Source organism: Triplophysa dalaica, chromosome 9 (assembly GCF_015846415.1).
Source record: "Triplophysa dalaica isolate WHDGS20190420 chromosome 9, ASM1584641v1, whole genome shotgun sequence".
NCBI classification, from domain to species: domain Eukaryota; kingdom Metazoa; phylum Chordata; class Actinopteri; order Cypriniformes; family Nemacheilidae; genus Triplophysa; species Triplophysa dalaica.
Window position 1 is genome coordinate 17276488 of NC_079550.1, and position 23151 is coordinate 17299638.

Sequence of the window (23151 nt, forward strand, 5' to 3'; positions counted from 1 at the left end):
CCAGTTGGAGTTTTTGTAATAAGCCTGTAGGGTAATCACCTAATAGTGCATTACAGTAATCTAGTCTTGATGTCATGAATGCATGAATTAACTTCTCTTCATCTGACAGTGACAGCATATGACGTAGTTAAATATATATTCTAAAGATAAAAAAAACACAATTTTACAGGTGTTGGCGACATAGCTCTCCAATGACAGATTACTATCGAATAGATTGCCAAGATTCTTAGCAGACAACGAGGGTTTTATGGAGCATCTGTCAATAGTTAAGCAGTATTCTTGGTTGTTACGTACGGCGGTTTTCGGTCCAATAAGTAACACTGCTGTTTCGTCCGAGTTCATAAATAAAAAGTTGTTACTCTTCCAGATTTTTATATCGACTATGCATTCTATTATTCAATGAAACTGCTGAGTTTCATGAGGCTTCGAGGCAATATAAAGTTGAGTATCATCAGCATAACAGTGAAAGCTAACTCCGTGTCGCTTTATTATATCTCCTAGAGGTAGCATGTATAATGCGAAGAGCAGAGGCCCTAAGACTGACCCCTGTGGTACACCGTACTGGACTTTCGATTTGCATGACACCTCATTGTTTATTGCTACAAATTGAAAATGGTCAGATAAATAAGACTTAAACCATTTCAAGGCAATTCCCTTAATGTCGACGTAAATTTCAAGTCTATTTAGGAGTGTTCGGAGGTCAATGGTGTCGAATGCAGCACTAATGTCTAGCAGCACCAATAACGAGATACAACCTCCGTCAGACAGATCCAAACAGATCATTTGTTACTTTGATCAAAGCAGTCTCTGTACTATGACATGCTCTAAATCCAGACTAGAATTCTTCATTAATGTCATTCCTTTGGAGGAAGGAGCATAATTGAGTTGAAATTACTTTTTCCAGAACTTTATAAATGAAAGGTAGATTCAATATAAGCCTGCAATTCCCTAGTTCTCTAGGGTCGAGTTGGTTTTTTTTTGACAAGGGGCCTTATAACAGCCACCTTATATGCTTTAGGCACATATCCTAATGTCAAATGAGTTGATAATGCTAAGAAGAGGATATATCATTTCTGGAAATATCTCTTTCAGTAGATTTGTAAGTATAGGGTCTAGCATGCATGTAATTGATTTAGATGATCTAATGATTTTAGACAGTTTATCGTGATCTACGGTAAAAAATAATTGCAAGTTCTTCTTAGGGGCCCTGTAGTTAGTTTGTTCATCGGGTTTCACTTCTGGTTGCATTGTTATACTTTTTTTTCGTATATCTTGTATTTTACTTTTGAAGTTGTTTATAAATTCATCACTGTTATGCTGATATCCAAAATCTGAAGTCGCTTACGATTTATTTTTTGTTAATATTAGCCACTGTGTTAAATAAAAACCTAGGTTTGTGCTGGTTTTCTTCTTTAAGTGATGAAAAGTAGGCGGATCGTTTTCATGGCTTTCCTGTATTTTCGAGTAGTATCCTTCCATGCTGTACGAAATAGTCTACCTCTAATTTAATTTTCTTAAAGTTGCGCTCCATTCTAAGGGCCGCTTTCTTTAGAGCCTGAGTGTGTTCATTAAACCATGGTGTTGGGCTGCCATTTTGAATCATTTTGAAAACGCACAGGAGCAAATGTGTCTAGTGTTTCCGAGAAGGTGGAGCTACAATTTTCAATGGTAATGCCAAGATCTTCAACGTTATTTTTCATGCTAGAGATTTGAGACTATTCAGGCATATATCCGAGAAACGCTAACAATAAGCCGATTCTGCGATTATCGATATATCTAGCTTGGCAATTCTATAACAATACATCACGAACTCTGTAAATGACGGGAAAAAAGATCTATTAGATGAGCATTTTTAGTGTGTTGCGACTCTCTGTCTTTAGATTTGTTTATTCTTGCGCTTGTCTTTGGACACAGTCTCTGGCGACTACACACGCGTCACCCAAAACGGCCCACACAGCAAAAAGTCGTCGAAAAGACGTCGAAAAGACGTCAGTGCCAGACGTCCAAACAACGTCGAAATGTGGTTGAAAAGTGAAAGGTGAAACCACGTCTTTTTCGCGTCGTTGATAAGACGTCTTTTTCCGGTCTTTGAGAAGACGTCTTTTTCGGTTTTTTGAAAGACGTCTATAAAAAGTTGTCTTTTTCCAGACTTGAATTTAACTTCATTTTAAGCATAAAATCATTTTTTTTTATTCAATATTATATAATATATCTCAAAATAAGACAACTGACTAAAAGTACTATAAAACATTTATTGTCAGTTACATAACATACAAATGATCGAAACATTTGAATAAAAAAATGAATAAGAACACTTTAGTTTGCACGGTGCCCGCTATCGCCAGATCGCCCAGGGGCCGTGTGGTCTCCCATGGCTTTGACTATGATGTGGTCGATGGCCTTGCTGTTTCCCATTTTGACTGCATCTGCAATGACAAAGAAAAACACATTTGTTCTCAGTTTGTTACTCAAAAGGAATAATTAATATGTTGTAAAGATGGTTCAGTTCGCATATAGCCTAAATGAAATGCCTCGATTCGCAGGAATATAGATCTACGGCGCCTTCCGTACAATAACATTGACCCGGAAAAGGTATTTTACATTATACGACAGTGACATTATACGGTTCAGATGTAAACAGCACATAAAAGACTGGAAACCATGTGTGAGCAGTTAATGCAGTAGCCTACATTTAACGGAAAAGACGGTCCGTCAACTGTTGTGTGAAAGCGTGAAAGAAACTGTCCCCTCAGACTGTCTGTGTCCTTATTCGATGATTATTACTATGATTATTATTACTTTCTTCATAATATGTAATTTTCTTTTGTTGTAAGCTTATGCTTTAGGCTGAGTTTAAATAAAACGGTTAAGTAAAAAACTTTTACCTCAGAAAAACGGCTGTAATCTGGTCCACTCAGAAGTGAGTCGGGTTAACTGCGCGTGACGGTCACAGACCACAGTTTATATTCCAGGCCTCGCGGGGTTGGCACGAGGAAGCAGCCAAGAAATTTTAGATTAGAAAAAATTTGCAGCGCTGCTCCGTAAGCCTAGGCTAACTATAGTGGTGTGTGTGTGGCTCTTTGCTAAAAAGTACACTTTCAAAATATACTTAAATTGCTCTTTTCCGCAGACTAAATGTATATTTGTATTCTAAAAATTCTGCTTTAGTATTTAAGCCTCCTCAGAGACAAACTCTTAAGTTGAAATCCTTGCTATAGTTACAGTTCCGCTCTATCTAGTCATAAGTTAATGTAGCGGAGCTTTCCTGCTCCGGGAGAAGTTATAGTTCACACTTCCTGTTTATTGATTTATGTGCTTTTAACATACTATTTATGTAGGCATATTTAAAATGTATTTAATTACCACCTGTAACTAAGTGCTAACTAAATAAAATTTGATCACATTTCATATTCGTGGTGTCTTAAAACAGGGCCGACCCAGCCTGTGTTTGTGCCCTAGACAAGATTTTAGATTGGCTGAGTACACTTATGTTTTTAAGATTATCTCAAGTAGTAATACATTTAATACAAATTGTATAATTACTAAAAAGTATAAAATTAGTGTACAAAAGGAGAGCACTATAGTACATAATGTAAGTGTACTTTTTACCATCTGACTAGGCTAGATATAAATTTAATTAATACATTTTAAATTATGTATTTTTTTAACATTCAGTAAATAATGTTTAGTTTTTATCACATACATTTCTTGATATTGTGGTATCGTAAATACTCAATGAGTCCTTCGCCCGGCTGTATAATTGTCTTATGTTCATTTTATAGATATGACCTTAAATAAAAATTGGTTTCCTTAAGTAAACGAAAACATTTATAATTATTAAATATGAGATTAAAAATCGTACCTTTTTTCAATGAGATGTGCAGTGAAGAACCTTCTCATCCAATGATCTTTTTCTTCAATGGCATCAAAATTTACTTGTTGCAGAATGAAGGCATTGGTTTTGAAATTTGAAATGAACTTTGAAATCAAGAAATGAACTTTTAAAATCAAGTTTTCATTTTCTCAAATCCACTGCAATCGTGGCCATGTCACAAACCTTATTCAAAATTTCTCCCCTTGTGTTCAGCAGAACAAAGACATTAACACAGGTTTGGGACAATTAGTAAATTATGACAGAATCATAATTTTTGGATTACCTATTCTGAATTTGCCTCAAAGAAGCTAATTTTGTAGTTTCATCTAAACATAGAAGATAGAACCCAGTTTATTGTAAAGTTTCATTAATGTGCAGCAACTGAAGATTCGGGAGTTTGCTTTTGGATGAGAAAAGATCATTTTTGTGCTTTGGTCAACGACTTTGTCAATATTGATTGACAATGATGATCAGGCATAACATTAATGCTTGTTTTTGGCGCTGTAAAAGCTTTAATTTTGTATAACAAAAACCGGTAAAAACTAATGCACTCTGTGAATTGCGGAGAACGGTTGCGTGATAAATAAGGGAAACTCTCACTAATGCAACATGCAACTATTAACAACAAATCGACCAACCTTAGAAACGTCTGAAATGTATGTGCATCACGAAAAAGCGGGGAAAACACTTTATAAAAATGAATTAGCAGTCACAACGTTATCTTTATGGATATTTTAAATTCAATATTAACTTCCATTATAAGCATATCGGCTCATAATATAAATATTTGTGTGCTTTAGCCACATTGTTGAACTAGTTAAATTATATCTTAAGATATAGTCGAAACACACGTTGCAACTACTGCAATGTGATTTTCTTTTCATGTCAATATTAGTAATATACGTCGATCTTTGGGCTAATTTCGACCAAAAAAAGACCAAATTTCGACCTCGATTTTTGGGCTAAAAGACGGCCAGGACGGGCCGACTTGATTTAGCCCCAAAAAAGACGTCCAAATGAGGTCTAGTGCTGGGTGGGGGGGGTTTGTGGCGCGTCACTTCAAAGCGCCCACGCTATGAGTTTCACCTCTGCTCGCCTAAAGTTGAACTTTATAAAAACTAATAAAACTTCACAAAACAATCTGACTTCTGAAAAACGTGAGAAGGAGCTTTTTTAATATGCACGCGCAGATAGCTGCACCACTGCACGACCAAAGTGCGCCCTTTAGGTCCGCCCTCTCGTATTTCTTTTCCGGTGTGAATTACAATTTCCGTTCATCTGACTATATGTAATCTCGGAGCGTCACCACAGGAAATATGTGGTGACTGCCGTTCTTGTAAGCACAGTGTAGGTATGAATTTAGATCTTTTGTATTTGAAAAAAATCACTCCTTTTTGCCAGAGTATGAAAAAGGGTTGAAATATCGCGATAGATAGCCATATCGATTCCCCATCCACCCCTACTGCTGAAGGATTTAAACGTCGTCCACATTTATACCATAAGACAGTATCAAACCGAAAGTATGATTACAATAGTTCATCACTCGATGTCTGTGGGTTTTTGGGTTTTTGGTAAATCACCCGAAATAAAGCATGTGGTAAACAAAACCTTTGAACTTCAAAAAATATTTTCACGTTTTAATCTATGACATAAAACACACCAATTAACCCGCTTGTGTTTTTTTAAAAGCCTTATTGTGTCCAAATAACGGCGGTTGCTAACAAGTTGCTAAAAGTGACCACTTCCTTTGGTGGGGTAGACGTCATAGCGCATGTAGAGCTCACAAATAATGCAACATGGGCACAAATCTCAAAAAATGTGGATGCATTCATAGAGTAATTACTCATCAGGGAACACATTTTTAATAAAGTTTAAAAGAGTTGTCGGAGGCTTGGTGGTGACGTTGATTTAGACCGACCTTAAGTGTAGTCTGTTAGCATTGTGTAAGCTTTTTATTTCTACCGATTGCATTTCGGCTTCAAGTAACAAATGTGGTGTCAGTTTGTAAAGATGATCTTGATAGACAAAACAAGTAAGTGTCATAGCCCTTTAAACACTGCTAGCACTTCCTTTGTGAGATTTTCCCAAAGTCTATGGGAATGCATAGGCTTTTGATCGAGGAAAGCCGTGCGTGCGCAGCCAACTTCCGGGTTGGCAAACAAAAGTGAAAGTGAGCTATTTGTCAGGTATGGTGACACATCCCAGACCAGACAATTTAACCCATCCAGTGAGTAGTGAACACACACACAGCAAGTGGTGAACACACGTACACCCGGACACGTACAGTGGGCAGCTATAACTGCAGCGCCGGTGTACGCAGTATGTCCGAAATGTAGTCATACTAAACCCTCAATTTTCAACCTTTATTCATTTGACATTACGATTTATTTCCCCCACTCTGCGACATTACTTTTTTTAATGTTTAAATGTTTTTCTCAAAAGCTTGTTTTTTCCTCAATAATACAAGTTTCTTATCAATTATTGTAACCCATTTTACTATTTAATGAAATTGTTCTCACAGTTCACAGGGACAGACAGTGTTTAAAGATGTTATTTATTGGGATGTGCATTGGAATGATATGCTCTCTGGTAAGTAATTTCAATGACTTAAGATAATTTCTGTTCATTGCTGATTTTATCAAATCAATGTGTATCCTGTACATGTTGCCCAAGATGGGGAGAAATTGTGCTGTTTACACATTTATGACCTGCCTGTGAAAACCCAGCTACAGTCACTTTTGTTGATTTGCTGTTTTCTACATTAAATCATCCTACATCATAAAGAACATTCAGTGAGAATAGCCTTGATATCTTAACTGAGTACTGACATGTCAAATGTTGGAGTCATATTATAATGAATGGTTAAAATCAAAACTCTGATGTTAATCTGAGACTTTCGCCTGGTTGTCAAAGGCACGGTCATATTTTTATATGAATTACCAATATTGTTAGGTTGTGAAGTAAAAGGTCCTATATTTTCATGACCGTGATATTAGACTGTTCATTAATAACATCTTTTGTGTGTTTTTAGATTTTATGGTCTCAAATGGGTAATGAAAGAAAGAAACAATCTCCACACAGCTTTATGCTTCAGCACTTTGCAAAACATCATAACTCCAGCTCCCCTGTTGAAATGAGTTCAGAAGAGTCACCAACAAGCTCATTTTACTCTGAATTTGGAATCAGTTCAGAATGTTACTCCAGTTTACAGCAGGCGCTTTACTGGGCTGGACCAGACAGATCCATTACAAATGTATCCATGAGTACAAGTCCAGCACACTCCACATTCACCATTCAGAATCTGAAAGACAGCTACCAAATAGGGGAGGAGCTTTATGTTATGATCCATGCGAGAGATTTTAAAAATAATATCAAACCTTATGGAGGGGACTTCTTTCAAGCCAAGCTGTTTTCATCCAAAAAGGTCTCTCTTACATGACTACTGTGTCAGTGATATGTTTTGAGCGAGGACTCATTTTCATCTAGTCTAAAAGTCACGGTTGTCTGATATTTAAGTATGTTCTTGTGTCACAGGCCAGTGTGTTTGGGGAGGTGGTGGACTTGCTCAACGGCTCTTACTCTGTGCGTATTCTTCTGCCGTGGGTGGGGCAGGCACAGGTTGCTGTGCGTCTGATCCACTCCAGTGAAGCTGTGCAGGTCCTCAAGCATCACAGAGACACAGATTCTGACAGAGTGTCTTTCTTTGGATACTTTGAAGGACCAGGACCAAATGGGATCAAGCTGAAAGAAACAGTGTTGTGTAATATGAAGTCAGATAAAAATGGATTAGAAAGACTCAAAAATGGAAATTGCTGTTGTGAATATAAGGATTCTCGCACTGGAGTGGAATGGCGCTGCCAGAAACCCAAATCTCTGCCATGCAGTGCCCGTGTATACCACTCTTTTGCAGAGTACATCAACCACGTGACTGCTGAAGAAGCAATGTTTTTGTGAGAGTCAATGATGTTTTTCATTCTTGTCATTTGCATGTATTGCATTATATTTATATTGTATTCAATAATTATAATTCGTTTGTAAATGATATGGGAAAGCAGTAAGATAGACATTTTCTTTGGCAGGAATCCAAGTAACAAAGGTATCAATGGACAAAAAAGCACAATCATGATTCTTCCTTCGAATGGAAGTACGAGTATTGGTATGCTGGCCTTTGATATATGCTAATGCACACATATGAATCTGTTTGTCTAGATGATTTGGGGGATAAAAAGAGACTTGGTAGCTTGAATTAGCAATAGAAAATGAATAAAATGAACATTAGATTTATATGACTTACAGTCTCTTTTTTACTTCATTGTGCAGATGTAAGAGAGAAATGTCGTCCTGGTTTGCACTCACCTGTTCCATCCGGCTTTTACCTGAAAGATGTGTGGACGTCCTTTGTGTGTAAAACTCGTCAATTTACTACTCAAACAACAACACAGTGTCTGAAGGACAAACACATCTATATGATGGGAGATTCTACAGTGAGACAGTGGTTTGAGTTCTTGCTGAAAGCTGTACCAAGTGAGACAGATAGTTCCTTGCAATGAATAAAAAATGCCTTGAGTGATGGTTATTGTGATTGTAATGTAATGGCTTGTTTGTAAATTAAATAAGTTTTATGGATGCAATCATTTTGGGATCATCAGTGTTGGTTTTTCTTACTGCAGCTTTGAAGAGGATGGATCTGCATGTTTTATATCAGGCAGGTCCTCTGATAGCAGTGGATGTGGGGAACAACATCGACTTACACTGGAGAGCTCACGGTATTCCTCTGCGGTGTCGGAAAACTGAACTTACAAATCTTCACTACACCAGTAATGAGATTGATGACCTGACGGGAGGACCTCACACTGTTGTTGTATTTCATCTGGGGATCCACTTTACGTCGTTTCCTTTTGATTTCTTCACCCACAGAGTGTTGGGGGTTCGAAGAGCTGTCCTAGATTTACTACAGCGAGCACCAGCAACTACTGTTATCATCAAAACTGTCAACACTGGATTTAAGGTAAGAAAGCTGTTGCAAGTAAATATAAACACTACAGAAAGAAGAAACGTATTATCTGTTAATGGTTAATTAATGGAATTACGCCTCGGGTGTTTTTCTGTCATTTTAATAGGATGTGTTTACCAGCGACTGTTATTCTCTTCAGTTGGACAGAATTCTGCGGTGGGCTTTTCAGGATGTTGGTGTTTATATTTTGGATGTATGGCAAATGACATCCTGTCACTACAACGAAGAGAACATTCATCCAGGGCCTGTCATCATCAAAAATGAGATTGACATTTTACTTTCTTTTATTTGCCCTGAATAAGTTTTTCACAGCATTTGGAGACACTCTTTTTAAGTAATGTAAAACTTTTTTTTGGTTTCTTAAATTAACTCAATTACAATTAGCATAAATAATACATTCAAAAACAATACACTTTTTTGTTTACTTTCAGAGTCCCTGAACTTTTATTAATGTAACTTAGCTTTCATGTTTATCTTTAACAGTTTGTTCACTGAGTGAAATAATTAATGTTGGTTAATAGATAATAATAAATTCCTCAATAAAAACGTATTGGTAAAGTATCACCAAAATAACATATCAACTGGTATGTTTGGTGTGTGTGTAATGTTAAAGAAATATAACAGGCATACATTTTTTGATTTTCCCAACAATTTATCTGAATTTACACTATTATACATTTTATTATACATTTTACACAAAAAGTGTTGATAAAAAGGAAATCATGCAACCTTGATAGTGACCATAAATACTTAAAATACAGAAACCGTAGTAAGAATGTGTTTTGTTTGCCAAGAATAAATCAATCTCATATGGAAATGAATACTAACAGCATAAACACATTCGACATCATAAAATGTAGAACAGTACATTTCCTCTGGCGTGTGAGGAGTGAAAAATAAACAAATGCGACAACAACCTATTTCACGTCATCAATAAGATTATCGATCCAATAATATATGACATTTTCATTCTTTCAATACCATTTTTCGACAACTGAAAACAATCAGCACTTAAACAATCTTTTCCCACAATGCAATTCTTTCATCTAGCACCTTTGGATATAAAGTTAAATTATCATTTAGATGAATACCATCATAGCAGTAATATACAACAGGCTCTTGCTACCAATTGACAATATTCTAGCAGGAATTACTAAAGCAGTGATAACAGAAGTGCTTATGACTTTCAAGTACACTTTTGGACAATTCCAGAGGAGAGGTAGAGGACAACCACTCCGAGTCAATATGTGTCTTTTCTGTGCCCAAGCGATGGAGGCACTTGCAGACTAAAAACGATTTCAATAAAAATCAAACCTCGGAACTGTCGTTGCTTTCGGGAACTTGTCTCATCATGGGCTCTTTGCTGCTGGAGCTTTTCGGGGTCTCTGTAACATTCTTTTTTTGTCTGGATCGCACTACCAGAACGACAAGAATAACCATCAGAACGGTGAAGAGAAGAGCGACCAAAATTCCTACGATAACCACAATTCGATCATCGCTGCTTTCCCTGTGATTCAGTTCTCTGGGAACAACACCCTCGGCTTGGGATTCCAGGTCAAGATCGAGATGCTTTTGAGAGCTGTGGTCCAGTGCTAAATGCAAGATGTTTGTGCCACGGTTATTCTCTGCACCGATTCCCTCAGCCAAATCTGGAACGCCATTGGCTGACCTTTTGTTGCGCGATTGGCTGGTGGAAATGGAGTGGCGGCTGTGTGTCAAAGAATGATATTCTACGCTTCTTTTCCCAATGCCTCGGTTAGCATTATCTCTGGATCGGACGGTGTAAATATTGTGAATGTACCACTCTCTTCCTGCTGACACCTGGAGAGAGTTACAACATGATCATTAATGTTACACTTAATATGCTTGATGTTGTTGTCGTGCTACAGGTCGCTTTTTTACCTGAAACAAAGCTGCAGAGTCCAGTCTAAAGCCATCAGAACCCGGCTGTCTCACTAGAGGAAGCGCTTGAGGATCATCTACAGCAAGATAAGCATTGAAACTAATGCTACCGAATGTTCTTGCTTGAGTCTCTGGCTGAGCTTTGTCCTGTAAACAAAAGATAAGAGTTATAAGTTGGACACAACTGACCTTGACAACATCAAGCTCGAGTGTTCGAATCCCTGTCTGGCCAAACTTACAATGATCTTAAACCTGTACAAAAGAGACGGTGAGTCAGCTAAGCAGCCAAACTCAAAGTTGTCAGGGTTGTATTTTGGAATGTATCCATCAGCCCCTGTACAGAGGAACACCTTCTCAATGTTACAGATAAACGAGTCTCCAAGATTCTGAACAGGATCCACCATTATGCGGCCATAGATGACATCCCCTGAAGAAAAAAAGAGATCCAAATTAGAGAAAAATACAAATGTTACACATAATAATAAATGTATAGCAGATCCAGTTATGATCCATTTAAAAAGTATACACACAGTTATTAGATATACCTGAAAAGAAAATGACAGGATTTCATCCCCACTCCCCTTGGTTAAACTCAAGTAGTGCTTTGACTTCAGTAATTCTGGTGTTTTAATAAATTGTCCATTATTTATTCATCGTATTATTTGTATTTTTTTATCTGTTCATTATTTGTACCATTTTTATTTTTTATTTAAATCGAAATACTTTTGTTTATTAAACAAGTTTGGTTCATGCTTAGTAAATGTTGTGAACCTGAAAGTAATTCAAGGAAAAATCCATGTGATATACAGTATTTTAAATTTTGCGGCTAAAGTGATTATATAATAATAATAATAATAAAAATGAAGTCACAAATATATACAGTATATATATATATATTATATAAGAGGAACAAAATATTATACATAAAAAATTATATATATATATATATTTTGTGATGTAACGGAAGGTTCAAATCAGGATTTCTAGATGTATTCAGGCCATTAAAGTGTTGAATTTGATAAATTCAACCAAATTCAACCTCAGTAGTGACAAAGTCATGTAAAAGACTGACCGCATAAACAGACACATGAAAACTGTGATAAAATCAAGGCTATCACATTTTGTATTTTTCCTAAATACATGTATAGACATTACTATTGTATTGCTTAAAAGTGAATATGAACTTGTTTGCAGTATTTTCTGTTATTTAAACCTGTCAGATTTCATGTTCTGCAAATAAATCCAAATAGAAATGATGTTGTTATTTGAAATTTGGGAGGAATATTATTAGTAGTTAACAGAATGAAACAAAATGATCATTTTACCTAAACACATATAGTATCTATAAATAGTAAGCTTAGAAAAACGTAAATGCTTCATTGTAATGGTCTCTCTATTTCTCTTAATGTCGTGGCTGTATAATGCATACAGTATAAATGTAGATGACGTTTTGTTTGTGGTTCTTTACCTTCGGAGAAAGCAACATCACTCTCCTGGCCAAAACCCATGGAGCCGTCGGATAGCCAGAGAGTTCTTTTTGAAAGCAGGAGCATCTGTGTATTCAGACTGAACTCTGCTGCGACCGGATCACTTACCTAAAGCGACAAATAAATCATTTCATTTTCACCATAACGGCTTTAAAAACATCAATTTTTATAAAGATATATTTTTTAATATTCCCATTACAAAGACTAACTTTACAATACAAACATTCTTGTGATCCCCTTGATGAGTGATTTAATAATGACCTGCTGGAAGCGTATGTCCAGATCAAAGGTCACTGGCTCTCTGGGGTGACACACAGGAGGTAACGTGTACTCAACATTGAGAGAAGACGTACAGGGAACCAGTTTCACCGTGTACGTGCCCGTGTAGTCTCTTACCTATAGAAACATATTTTAACAAGTATATTTATTGAGGGACAGTAAAGAGACCAACGATAATGCCTTCATGAACAATTAAGCTAATGGTTTTAATACACTTATCAAATATGAACAGATTTATTTTAAACTAGACATCATACACTTGCAGACTTTTTGAAAGTTTCAGATAGAAACACACTAAATGATAAATCTGCAGATTGGCACAGACTTTCTGCAGCAAGTCCAGACTGAAAATGGGCAAAAACTGAAGCGAAAGTCTTGTGGTGTATTTTAGCCTTAAGGCAAATTTCTAAACGTCTTTTTTACTCATAAACACTTACAGCAAAGTCAGAGATGAAAGTCCACTGCTGCATGGGCTGGCTGTAAGTGGGCTCACTTCTCACCAAGCTGAGGTTGAAGGTCAGTCCAGGGTGCTCCGCGCACATGACCATGGAGGTAAGAGGTGTGGCTGTGTTGACACAAATGTGTCAAAATGTGAATTATTTTAAATGTACGCAACCAGATGAACTGGGTTCATGTTGTCTGTTGAACAAACCTGAGTGCGCAGTGACAAAGAGTCCACGAAAACGCGCCTCTGTGCGAAAGTTGACAACCAAGCGGCCGTGTTCGTTGATGCGCATGCTTGTGGGATACAGAGAGCCTAAAAACACACACAGATATCCACAGGAATCTATTTATTCTCTGTACAGCTTGTGGGGAGCGATGGAACCCATCCCTGCAATCCCAGGGCAACCCCCTAGACAGGTGGCCATTAAATCATCCATAAAATACTACACTATTATAATATTAAACTGATAATGGAAATCAGAAACGGTGTCACTTGCCTTGTAATTCTGCCTCTGCTGGACTGCCAATGCCATCTCTCCATAAAATGGCCGTATCATAAACAAACGTGAGACGCAGCTCCGACTGCAGGTCAAAGTGTTGCCAACCGCCGGCGCCAACAGGTGAATGAAACACGTAAGACACGTGCAGAGGGACACGCAGCGTGACATACGACTGCACCAGGTTCAGAACCTATACGGGACAAACAAAAGCTGTGATTCAACATAAAATGCTTTTCACAATACATGATGTTTTCCATGATTTAAATCATTTTTACAGAGATAAAAAAACATTTCTGTCATCATTTATCAACCCTCATTTCATTCAACACTGCTTATGACTCTTTTATCCCTTAAAGAAAATTTTAGATATTTTGAGAAATGTCTCAGTGCTTGTGTCCATAGAGTCAATGGGGTTCAATGTTGTTGTTTTTACCAACGTTGTTCAAAATATCTTCTTTTTCGTTCCACAAAAGACGGAAAGTCATACAGGTTAGGCATAACATGAAAGTGAGTAAATGATGAAAGGTTCGTTTCTCAGGGATGGCGGGTAATGACCGAGGTGCCCTTGAGCAAGGCACCTTTCCCCCACTTGCTCCCCTGGTGCTGCAGTGATAGCTGCCTATTGCACCGGGTGTTCACCACTTGCTGTGTGTGTGTTCACTATTCACTGGATGGGTTAAATGCAGAGGTCCCATTTAGGGTATGGGTCACCATACCTGTCAAATAGGTCACTTTCACTTTAACTATAAGAATCTGCTTTAATGGTTTAAGCAAAAGGTGACTGGAAAGAACAAAACTTCAAAATACGTTGGGTACGTTTTTATGTTATATTATTTTTTATATTATTGCCTGTCTGTAATTTGGTGAAACAGATCAAAATAGTACAATAGGCTCACAGTCCATTGGGTATGGAATATATGCTGTACATAAATCTCACCAATAGATGGCGATGTTGAACCTTTAAATTAGTTTGCAGAGGTCAGGAAAACTTTACTTTAACCTTACATGTAGTCACTAAAGTAATAAGTACACAGCTTTAAACTCTTCATGTCACTACCTTTAACTTAAAGCTGACAGTGAACTTCATCTAGGAACTTTAAAGAGAGCCATCAGTGGTTATTGCCATTTTAACTTCAAAATTGTGCCATTTTAACTTTAACATCCATATGCCACTGTGGAAGGAATTTGCTGTGAAAGTTCTTCTGAATTCAAGGTTGAAAGCCTGTAAAACCTATTAAAACATTGTTCGAAAAGAATAAAGTAAAAATGAGGTAAACATAATTGACCTGCCCATCAGTTCCAATGGTTCCTCCGCAATCACTGAGCAGTTCAGACATGTCATAGTAGCTGACGAACTCCCACAAACAGGCCTCCAAGTGCAGGTTTCTATAGAAGCGCAGTGTTTTCTGGCCTCTGAGGGATGAGCTGTACTGGTAAGGTGCAGTTCCGCCGATGGCCTCTGGGTTGCGTGTGGCATTAGTAATGAAACCATAGCGTGTTCGCACCTCTGTGTGGTCCAACAGGTTGGAGCAGCGATGGTTGCCTACACGTGTGCCATCTGGACTCAAGGTCAGCTCGAAGTTAGAGAGGGGACGGGTGGAGACCACAGGTAGCATGCCTGTCAAGAGAATAAAGCAAAACTGATTGTTCAAATTGTTCATCATTTACTTAATTCATATAAAACCTGTATGGCCTTTTTCTGCGGAACACGAAAACGATTTTTTGAAGAATATCGGTAACCAAACATCACTGGCCTCCATTGACTTATATTGAACGCACACAAAACCACTGAGACATTTCTCAAAATATATATTTGTGTTTCACAGAAGAAAAAGTCATATACAGGTATGAACTCAAGTGTCCGAGGGTACCGACCGTCTATATGAGGCATGGTGACAGTGAGTTTAATGAGGTTTGGATGATCCGGATCTTCTGCTCCAGTGTAGCGCAGTCTGGCAGAGAACGGTTCAGCTCCAATTGTGCCAACAACCCGGGGCTGGCACATACCTGACCACATGACAAAAATCAAAGAGGTTCTTTGGTCATATCTGAAAAAGCTTTCATTGATTTCTAGAAATGTTTTAAGCTTTGCAAACATTGTTATTTTCAGAAGCTAAAGAGCAATTCACTACCTATTTTTGGTATTTAAGGTTTGGACCAAATGACGATCTCCAAATAAGGATGGGATTTCGCATTGGAAGAATGAACCTTCATCACAACGTATTAGTATTCTGTTTTTACTCACCGTCCTCCAGGCTGACGGAGACTATGGGGCTACTGAGCTCCAGACCTTCATCTCCATTTGAGTTCACAGCCCGGGCAGCGCACTGCACCCGTGAGCCGGCCTGGAAATACACAGAGTCCAAAGCGATGGTTTTGGATGAGCTGAAGAAGGTGTCAAAATCCACTTCCTTCATGGGGCTGGTCACCCCGTCTGGTCCCGTGGGGGCGCTGACCAACCAGCGGTATCGGGTCAGTGTGTTGTTGATGTGCTCGGCAGCACAGATGGAGCCCGTCCGGTCAAATTCAGGGTACTTAGGGTTGCACGACTTTGGCAGAAAGAAGAAAACAGAAAAACTAAGTTAGGGAATGCTAATTTGATGCGAAAGAGAATTAACTTTTAATAAAAAAAATTAAAATAAAATTAGATTTTTGGGAAAGCGTTTGTCTGGGTTATAAAATGACATGTGGGTTACAGATTGTAGAACGATACACTGATTTTGCCTCAGGTGACAGTGACCTACCGTGACACAGACTACAGGATATCCTGTGACCAGCCGAGCGTCTCTAGTCCTGCTTGTATCATCGTACTGCAACAGTGACACCACCACTGGCACAGATGGGAAGGTGACGTCAGCCATACTGTTTGTCTCCTCAATGTAGATGATGGCTTTGGTCACCTAAGAGTTTAGAAAGTACACAATACAGATTTACATACTTACATTTAGATGTGTGTGGATCATCCTAGGGCAAACATAATTTGAAATAGTACCTGAATCTCTGCTACCATGTTCTCATCGGGTTTCAAGTGGACTGTGAAAGCCTCCCTCATCTCTCGCACGCCATCATATAGAATTTCCACCTCCACAATGTGTTCTGTTTCTCCCTCTTTAAACTCGATATCTGTAGATGGGAATTTGTCATTCTTAAGTCTAATTTAACTTAAAGGGACAGTTTGCACTTTAAGGTGCTTGAGGAGTTTCCCCCTTCCATGTAAAGGGCTTTGAGAACCCGGAAAAGTGCTTTAAAAATATAACAAATTATTATTATTATTATTATTAACTATAAAAATTCTGGCATCATTTACTTACTCTCAATTTTTCCAAATCTGTATCCTTTTTATGTTCTGATGAACATTTTTGTGTGAACTGTGAACAACTAACAATTCATGGTTTTATTGCATATTCTCTATGAATGTAACAATCCAGCTTCTAAATGTTATCTTTATGTTTTATTTTCTATTTCCATTTTTAAGATGGAAAGGTGTGTCTGGTTTGATATGACACATGTTGTCCATCATACTAAGTGACTAAATGTACTATAGTCTCAGAAAACTATTTTATTAGATTATAATCTATTGAATACTATGAATCCATTTTATATATGTTCTGTACATGAAAAAAGAAAACCAAAATTTTGTTCAATATATAAAGCTGCTTTTAAACAATACAACATTGTATGAAAGAGCTAAATAAAACATAAATAAAGGTGAATTGAAATACATATCTGCATTTGCCCCAAAAAACATTATACATTATTGGGGGGAAACTGTCCATTATATTTTAGTCTGTTTGTTTACAAATTACTAAACACATAGGAGTTTATTCTCACAAAAGTGAAATGTGCTTGCATCTGAGCTGACCTTCTGAAATAGGGTGGTAATCTACTCCAGAAGAAGCCGAGCCATCCTTTGTGTGGACTCGAACCACAGACACTTTGGATGTGTCTCCTACTCTCTGCACCGGAATCCTCACCACTGACAGCTGACCGGACTCGCTGGGTTCGCTCACGCTAAACTTGGTTGCGCCGAATCTGATAATGGCCTCTGAATTGTGGGAAGAGAAGAGCATTTTAATTTACAGCTAAATCTGGCTAAAGCGAAAGTGCTTTTTAAGTTGTTTCTGAGTTGAAATATCCCCCTAAATGCTCCAAACATGCCAACCTAGAAGCAGAAACAACATTCTGCAGCGGTAAACAACGGCTTCTTTGGACTTTCATGTTTAACTTAAATACTTAAATTATAGTCATTAAACTTCATCTTTGTGGTGTTAAACTGAGAAAGTTCTTTCTGGGACACTGGCAGAAAACGCCAATTAAAAGTAAACACAGACTGTTACAGGAACGTGAAAGTGTCTTACTGTCGGCGTCATCTTTAATCTTGATGAGCGTCTCATTCTGAGTCCCTATGGACGCTCCGAACGGAGACTCACTCTTGGGACTTCCAAGCACCAATCTCAGTTCCTCCTCTTCCTCGTGTTCAGTGTCATCCACGAGGACCAAAACGCAGGGTTTCTCCACCTCTCCTACAAACAATTTAGAGGTTTAATAGTAAGCATATTAACGCCAGCGATCATCAATCAATCACTTCTATTCTGGATTTCGGTCACAAAATTGTGTAAATTAGTAAAAAAACGTAACTCCTGTTTTTTTCTGTGGAATATGAAAGGAGAATTTTGCAGGTCTTTACAAATTATGAAGAGCTTCAAAAATCTTCTTTTGGGTCTCGTTAAAAAAATCAACAGCACTAATGAGGGTGATTTTTATTTTTTTAAATAAAAAATTCTTAATAATACCCACAAACTGTACCTGGTAAAAAGACGATGGTGGAGACGTCTGTGTTTGGTCTCTCATTGAAGTCCATCATGACTTGAGCCGAGCCCTGGCGACTGTAACAGCGAACGGTGGACTTGTAGCTCAAATCTCCATTGCGGTACACAATAGCAGATATCTGTCCGTCGTTCTCATGACCGGTGTATGACGCATCTCGAAATTGCACTTTGGGCACTGAAAATAAATACAAATGGATAGTGTTAAATTAAAATCGCTATTTGCTTAAGCTTAAATTAAAATCTAATGCACAATTTGCACAACTTGAATGATAATACAAAAAACGGGTGAAAAATTTAGACTGTATTTATTGTATGACTACTTACAGTCTGAAATAGAGTCATTGATGTAGATAGTGGCTTTTCCCGGTTCTCCCAATATGCCATTCATGGGCATACGGAGGACCAGCTCAAACTTCTCTGGTCCCTCCAGCACGGGTTGTCCAAGGTCATCCAGAATGGTAACTCTGAACGTCTGCATATTGACGCCGGGGGCAAAGTCCAGGTTCTTGCTAATCCCAACATAGTCCACACCAGCTGCAGAAACCGATTCAGAAATATCAGTTATGTCTCCAAGGTGTTTAACATTGGACAAATAAATCACTTGGATTCATTTTGACTACTAAAACACTTTTTGTGCTATGTATGCTTAAAGTATATACCTTAATGAATGTATTTACACTTGTTAAAATGTCATTTATGTGGACAAGCCATAAACACAGTCTTTCAAAGATCAGGAACAGTGCTTTATAGTCTGCAATTGTCCCGGTTGTTTCTACTACATGAAACGATGTATAGATTATGTCACTTACAGGCACTGAATAAAAGCCCTGTCAAGTTTACGTTTGACTGTTATGCGTAAAAAACATTTTGGGGGCTGTAGCAAAATATTTTCTCTCGAGCTGACTATCTCATTCAGGAACAAGTCACAGCTTATAAAAGCTATTTTAAAGCATGTAATATTAAGAGCTGTCGATTCTGTGCAATAAATACCTTCAGCTGAAACTGGGTCACTTTTTCGAGACCGCACTGTGACTGTTCCGGCTTTGGAGAGGTCACTTCCTGTTCGCCAGACATGCACTTCAACATAACCGTCGCTCTCATCCACGTGGTGCTCCATGTCACCGAAATAGAAGACTGGTGCTGTTGGAAAAAAATGAGACTTTTCTTTTACATTAGGTGAATAAATAAAGTTCTGTGCTGTAATTAAACATTCAGAATTTTTAGTACTTTACTTTGTAAATTACAAAAGAAAGAAAAAGTTATTGATGTTTTAGGCCTATTTTGTTTGTCTGTATTATATTGACGTTTAAATAACTTGAAAAATCCATTAAGCATGTTGTGCATTCTCAACCTTGGCATGAGGGGCCGCTATATCAGTCTTTCACTTATTATTTTCCACAAAATAATGCAGCAGTGGGTTACACAGAAAACCTTGGGGCCCCAAAATCTTTATTTGCTTAAAAAAAATTGAGCAGGTTCAATACAAGCTGGGGTCTATTGATTTTTAATGGATTTTAAGCCAAAAACACACGAGGGAACTATAAAAAATTATAGTAAAATCTATAATTTAAGTTGTAATGTTGTCTCATCATTTACGAGCTGGAAAACAATTCTACATGAATAAACTTAATCCTCAAATGACCTCAAGTAGATATATAACGTCATTGCACATATAATGTGATCAAGACAACGCATAGTTTTTTTTATTGTACTGATAAAACAACTACGCATTTTATATTTTCCTTCTTTCCATGTGTGAACGAAAAAACTATTTTCAGTGGTCATCATTGCCAGAGATCCTGTCAATTGACTTGTATTGAACCGACTCGAGGACACCCTTTAAAGAGCGACGAGTCATGTGAGGTAAAGTCAACAGAAGGTATGGAGGATGTGAAGATAGACGGGCTAGTCTGGAGCTGTCGCTCTGCAATTAACACCAAACCTGGAATTCCTCCATAGCCAAAACCACCATGCGCTTTCAAATCCTTGTTCACAGGACTGTATGGACCTGATTCGCAAACCCCACGCTGATGAAAGGCAAATGTCACTCTTGCCTTGCAATTGTGTTTTCTTAAAAAACAAAGTGAGTGTTGAAAGAGATACGTTCACAGTCGGAAGCAGAATTGAGCCCAACTAAAAATTGTACTTTTTTTCTTGTTCTTGTGTGGTCAATCTCACAGACAAGTGCACGACGTGATGATGCTGTAGGATGCAGTCACATCTGAATGGAATGCACCTTTGAGGTTATGCAAGGGTTCACTGCACTTTTTTACATGAAAAAAGCTTGACATTGGGCTCAATAAAGCCACGAGATCGAAATCACACAACAGCTCCACATGTCGCCAACGGGTTCAACTTAAATAATATGAACTAAACAAACCCGCCGTATCACAACATAACCAGGAAAACCCTGTCTTTCATCAGTAAGCCACACATTTTGTGGTTTCATTCATGTCTGTTACACAAACAGTCCTGGTTGAAACAAGCCAACTTTTAATACTTGAGGTTTGAGGGTCATTTTCCCAGTTTTAATGTGTGCAAATTATTAAATTCGCCTGCTTTTATGATCAAAGCGACACTTCACCTCAAACAGAGATGCATGCGTGCTTGCAATACAAAGCTGTGTAAAACTTTTCATAGGGCCAGTTTGTCTTTAAGTGCTATCTAAAGGGCTTCTGTCCAAGTGCAAAAGTAAGAATGAATTGTACATGTTGTGAAAATCACATTATAAAGCGCACCCTTCAGAAAAGAGAAAGTTATCTCCGGCTTTATCTAAGTCTTGGAAACACATTAACGATAATAAAATGTGTCCTCGCAGTGCCAAAGGTTGTGAGGTTTGGTACACTAATGCATATTATCTTTCCAAAGTCTCGCCTGTACATATCACTGCGTTCCTCTGATACGCTATTTTCTTGCATGTTCAGGCCCAAAAAAGCTTTTCGAAGTAATACAAAAGCTACACGGATTTTAATGCAAAGGTTATGGTTTTGAATACAAGGGAATACAAATCCTGGAAAAATTGATCCGTTGTGAAAACAATTAATGTTAAAAATTGTATACATTGTAAGTCGCTATGGATAACAGCATTTGCCTAATATGTAATTGTAATAAACAAATACACACATATATATATATACAGCCATGAAAAATTTAAAATTGACTATTTATAGGTATGTGTTTAGGTAAAATCAACATTTTTGATTCAATCTGTGAACTACTCACAATCATTATTACCAAATTTTAAATAAGATTATTGTTTCTATTTCAACAGAAAAGATGTTCTGTATTTTTTCAGACCTCAAATACTGCAAAGAAAACAAGTTTATATGAACTTTTAAGCAATACAACAGTAGTATTTGTACATGTATTTAGGAAAAGTAAAAATATAATTATAAGATTTATTGAATTTTTATCAAAGTTTTCATGTGTCTTGTCATGTTGGCATTGCTGTTGGATGACTTTATGTCACTCTTGAGGTTTGATTTTGTTGAAAGTCAACAAACACTTGAATGGCCACAATTCCACATTCAGAAATGCAGATTTTAAATGAAGATTCGGAGCAGTCTCTTAATTTTCCACGGCTATATATTAACATAATAAACACATATATTAATAGTACATTATTATATCATATATAATATACTGTATACACACACACATTTAGTTAACAAATAAGCGGTAAATGTGTCCTTATGGAGTGAAAAAAAAAAAAATCACCACCATTAAAATATTTTAAAAATACAGATAATAATACTGTAAAATGATATATTATTAAAATATTGTTTTTAAATTTTTACTATGTCACACCATACACATGTACAGTGTATTTGTCAATTACTCACTCATATACACAGTATAACATAACACATTAATACTAAACTATTATTACATGAAAAAAGCAGCAGAATATTCCCGGGAGGTCTGGTGAGACTTCACACTGACAGGTAATCTCGTGTTAACTCTCCTTAGCATTCCCGCAGTGCAAGAGCCTTCATAAAAGGTAAGCTAAAACCTCTAGGTGGAAGAAAAAGGCCAGAACACGTTAGCACAGCTGTAAATGTTCCTTGGTGAGATCCCATTGTACACATTTCCACAGGAGCTCTCAGCCTCAAGTGGTCTGCTGTAATTTTCGTGAAATAAAAAGACACAATAACTTCAACATGAAAACACTCGTCTGTGAAAAATAGGTATGCATGAAAGGTGTCCATGGTTACGGAAGGCAAAAGAGAGGCTAACAAAGGTGCAGTCGTCCAAGTGTGAGCTGTGATTGACAGTCTGTGATTATAACGCTGACGTTGTTTCTTAAATGTTACATGTTCTCACAGAACATTTTTTCTACGTTTATAACATGACTTATACTAGAAGTGGGTGTTGAATGTAAATAAGTTTTATATGTTCAAAAACAAGCCCTGAGACTGACCGTTGAATATGTTGTTGGTAAAAATCCCTTTAGACTGACATCATTTTTACATTTACATGAAAAACAGTGAGACTGATTTATTACATTTCTGAGCATCTCACCAAGTGACTAATATTAATGTGACAATATCCTTCTCTCCACGGCGTGGGCTTGCAGATTCATTTCAGATGCTATTCTTTGAAAAATGAACATATTTATCATAAATCTCCCACACTCAAAAGTAAACATGCCTTGTCTGTAGTTCTGAATGCTACCTGAAACCAATGAGATGTAGATGAGTTATTTCTATCTTTCCTTCTGACTTGTTTTCTTCTCTTTCGGGTGAACTACTACCATGGCAGAGCAACTGTTCGAAGAGAATCTTCCTAAGTAAGTTGAAGATATTAATGTAAATAACTACCC

At 37.4% G+C, this 23151-nt stretch overlaps 2 protein-coding genes across 5 annotated transcripts in view; one reads left to right on the top strand and one right to left on the bottom strand.

The window, feature by feature from the left end:
* The first annotated feature begins 1191 nt into the window (after nucleotides 1–1191).
* Nucleotides 1192–9465, top strand: LOC130428348 (NXPE family member 3-like). 4 transcript variants are annotated; one of them, XM_056756295.1, is made up of 8 exons: nucleotides 1192–1668; nucleotides 6396–6463; nucleotides 6906–7298; nucleotides 7409–7824; nucleotides 7954–8030; nucleotides 8195–8398; nucleotides 8545–8882; nucleotides 8995–9465. In XM_056756295.1, the coding sequence occupies exons 2-8, from the start codon at nucleotides 6422–6424 to the stop codon at nucleotides 9187–9189; spliced, it is 1665 nt and encodes a 554-aa protein (XP_056612273.1). In that variant the 5' UTR covers nucleotides 1192–1668; nucleotides 6396–6421; the 3' UTR covers nucleotides 9190–9465. The 4 variants fall into 4 exon arrangements, with proteins under 4 accessions (XP_056612273.1, XP_056612274.1, XP_056612276.1 ...); XM_056756296.1 differs by lacking the exon at nucleotides 1192–1668 and adding an exon at nucleotides 2321–2592; XM_056756298.1 differs by lacking the exon at nucleotides 1192–1668 and adding an exon at nucleotides 4702–5225.
* A 50-nt stretch (nucleotides 9466–9515) lies between these two features.
* frem2b (FRAS1 related extracellular matrix 2b) overlaps nucleotides 9516–23151 on the bottom strand; it is a 61909-nt gene continuing 48273 nt past the window's right edge. Inside the window, exons 7-24 of the mRNA XM_056756281.1 lie at nucleotides 19320–19469; nucleotides 18654–18863; nucleotides 18307–18504; nucleotides 17859–18023; nucleotides 17363–17545; nucleotides 16493–16623; nucleotides 16245–16400; nucleotides 15746–16049; nucleotides 15376–15507; nucleotides 14787–15118; nucleotides 13498–13690; nucleotides 13209–13313; nucleotides 12994–13121; nucleotides 12539–12673; nucleotides 12259–12385; nucleotides 11030–11217; nucleotides 10791–10937; nucleotides 9516–10709 (exon numbers count right to left, since the gene is read on the bottom strand). Coding sequence (XP_056612259.1) covers nucleotides 10197–10709; nucleotides 10791–10937; nucleotides 11030–11217; nucleotides 12259–12385; nucleotides 12539–12673; nucleotides 12994–13121; nucleotides 13209–13313; nucleotides 13498–13690; nucleotides 14787–15118; nucleotides 15376–15507; nucleotides 15746–16049; nucleotides 16245–16400; nucleotides 16493–16623; nucleotides 17363–17545; nucleotides 17859–18023; nucleotides 18307–18504; nucleotides 18654–18863; nucleotides 19320–19469 — 3497 coding nt within the window. The 3' untranslated portion in view covers nucleotides 9516–10196. The remainder of the gene's footprint in view (nucleotides 10710–10790; nucleotides 10938–11029; nucleotides 11218–12258; nucleotides 12386–12538; nucleotides 12674–12993; nucleotides 13122–13208; nucleotides 13314–13497; nucleotides 13691–14786; nucleotides 15119–15375; nucleotides 15508–15745; nucleotides 16050–16244; nucleotides 16401–16492; nucleotides 16624–17362; nucleotides 17546–17858; nucleotides 18024–18306; nucleotides 18505–18653; nucleotides 18864–19319; nucleotides 19470–23151) is intronic.

What these genes read in the sequence shown, in the direction of transcription:
- LOC130428348 (XM_056756295.1), top strand. Translation starts at nt 6,422, where the DNA reads ATGTTATTTATTGGGATGTGCATTGGAATGATATGCTCTCTG. An exon ending in AGCTGTTTTCATCCAAAAAG is followed by an intron (nt 7,299 to 7,408) that starts GTCTCTCTTACA and finishes CTTGTGTCACAG; the next exon opens with GCCAGTGTGTTTGGGGAGGT. An exon ending in GCTGAAGAAGCAATGTTTTT is followed by an intron (nt 7,825 to 7,953) that starts GTGAGAGTCAAT and finishes TTTCTTTGGCAG; the next exon opens with GAATCCAAGTAACAAAGGTA.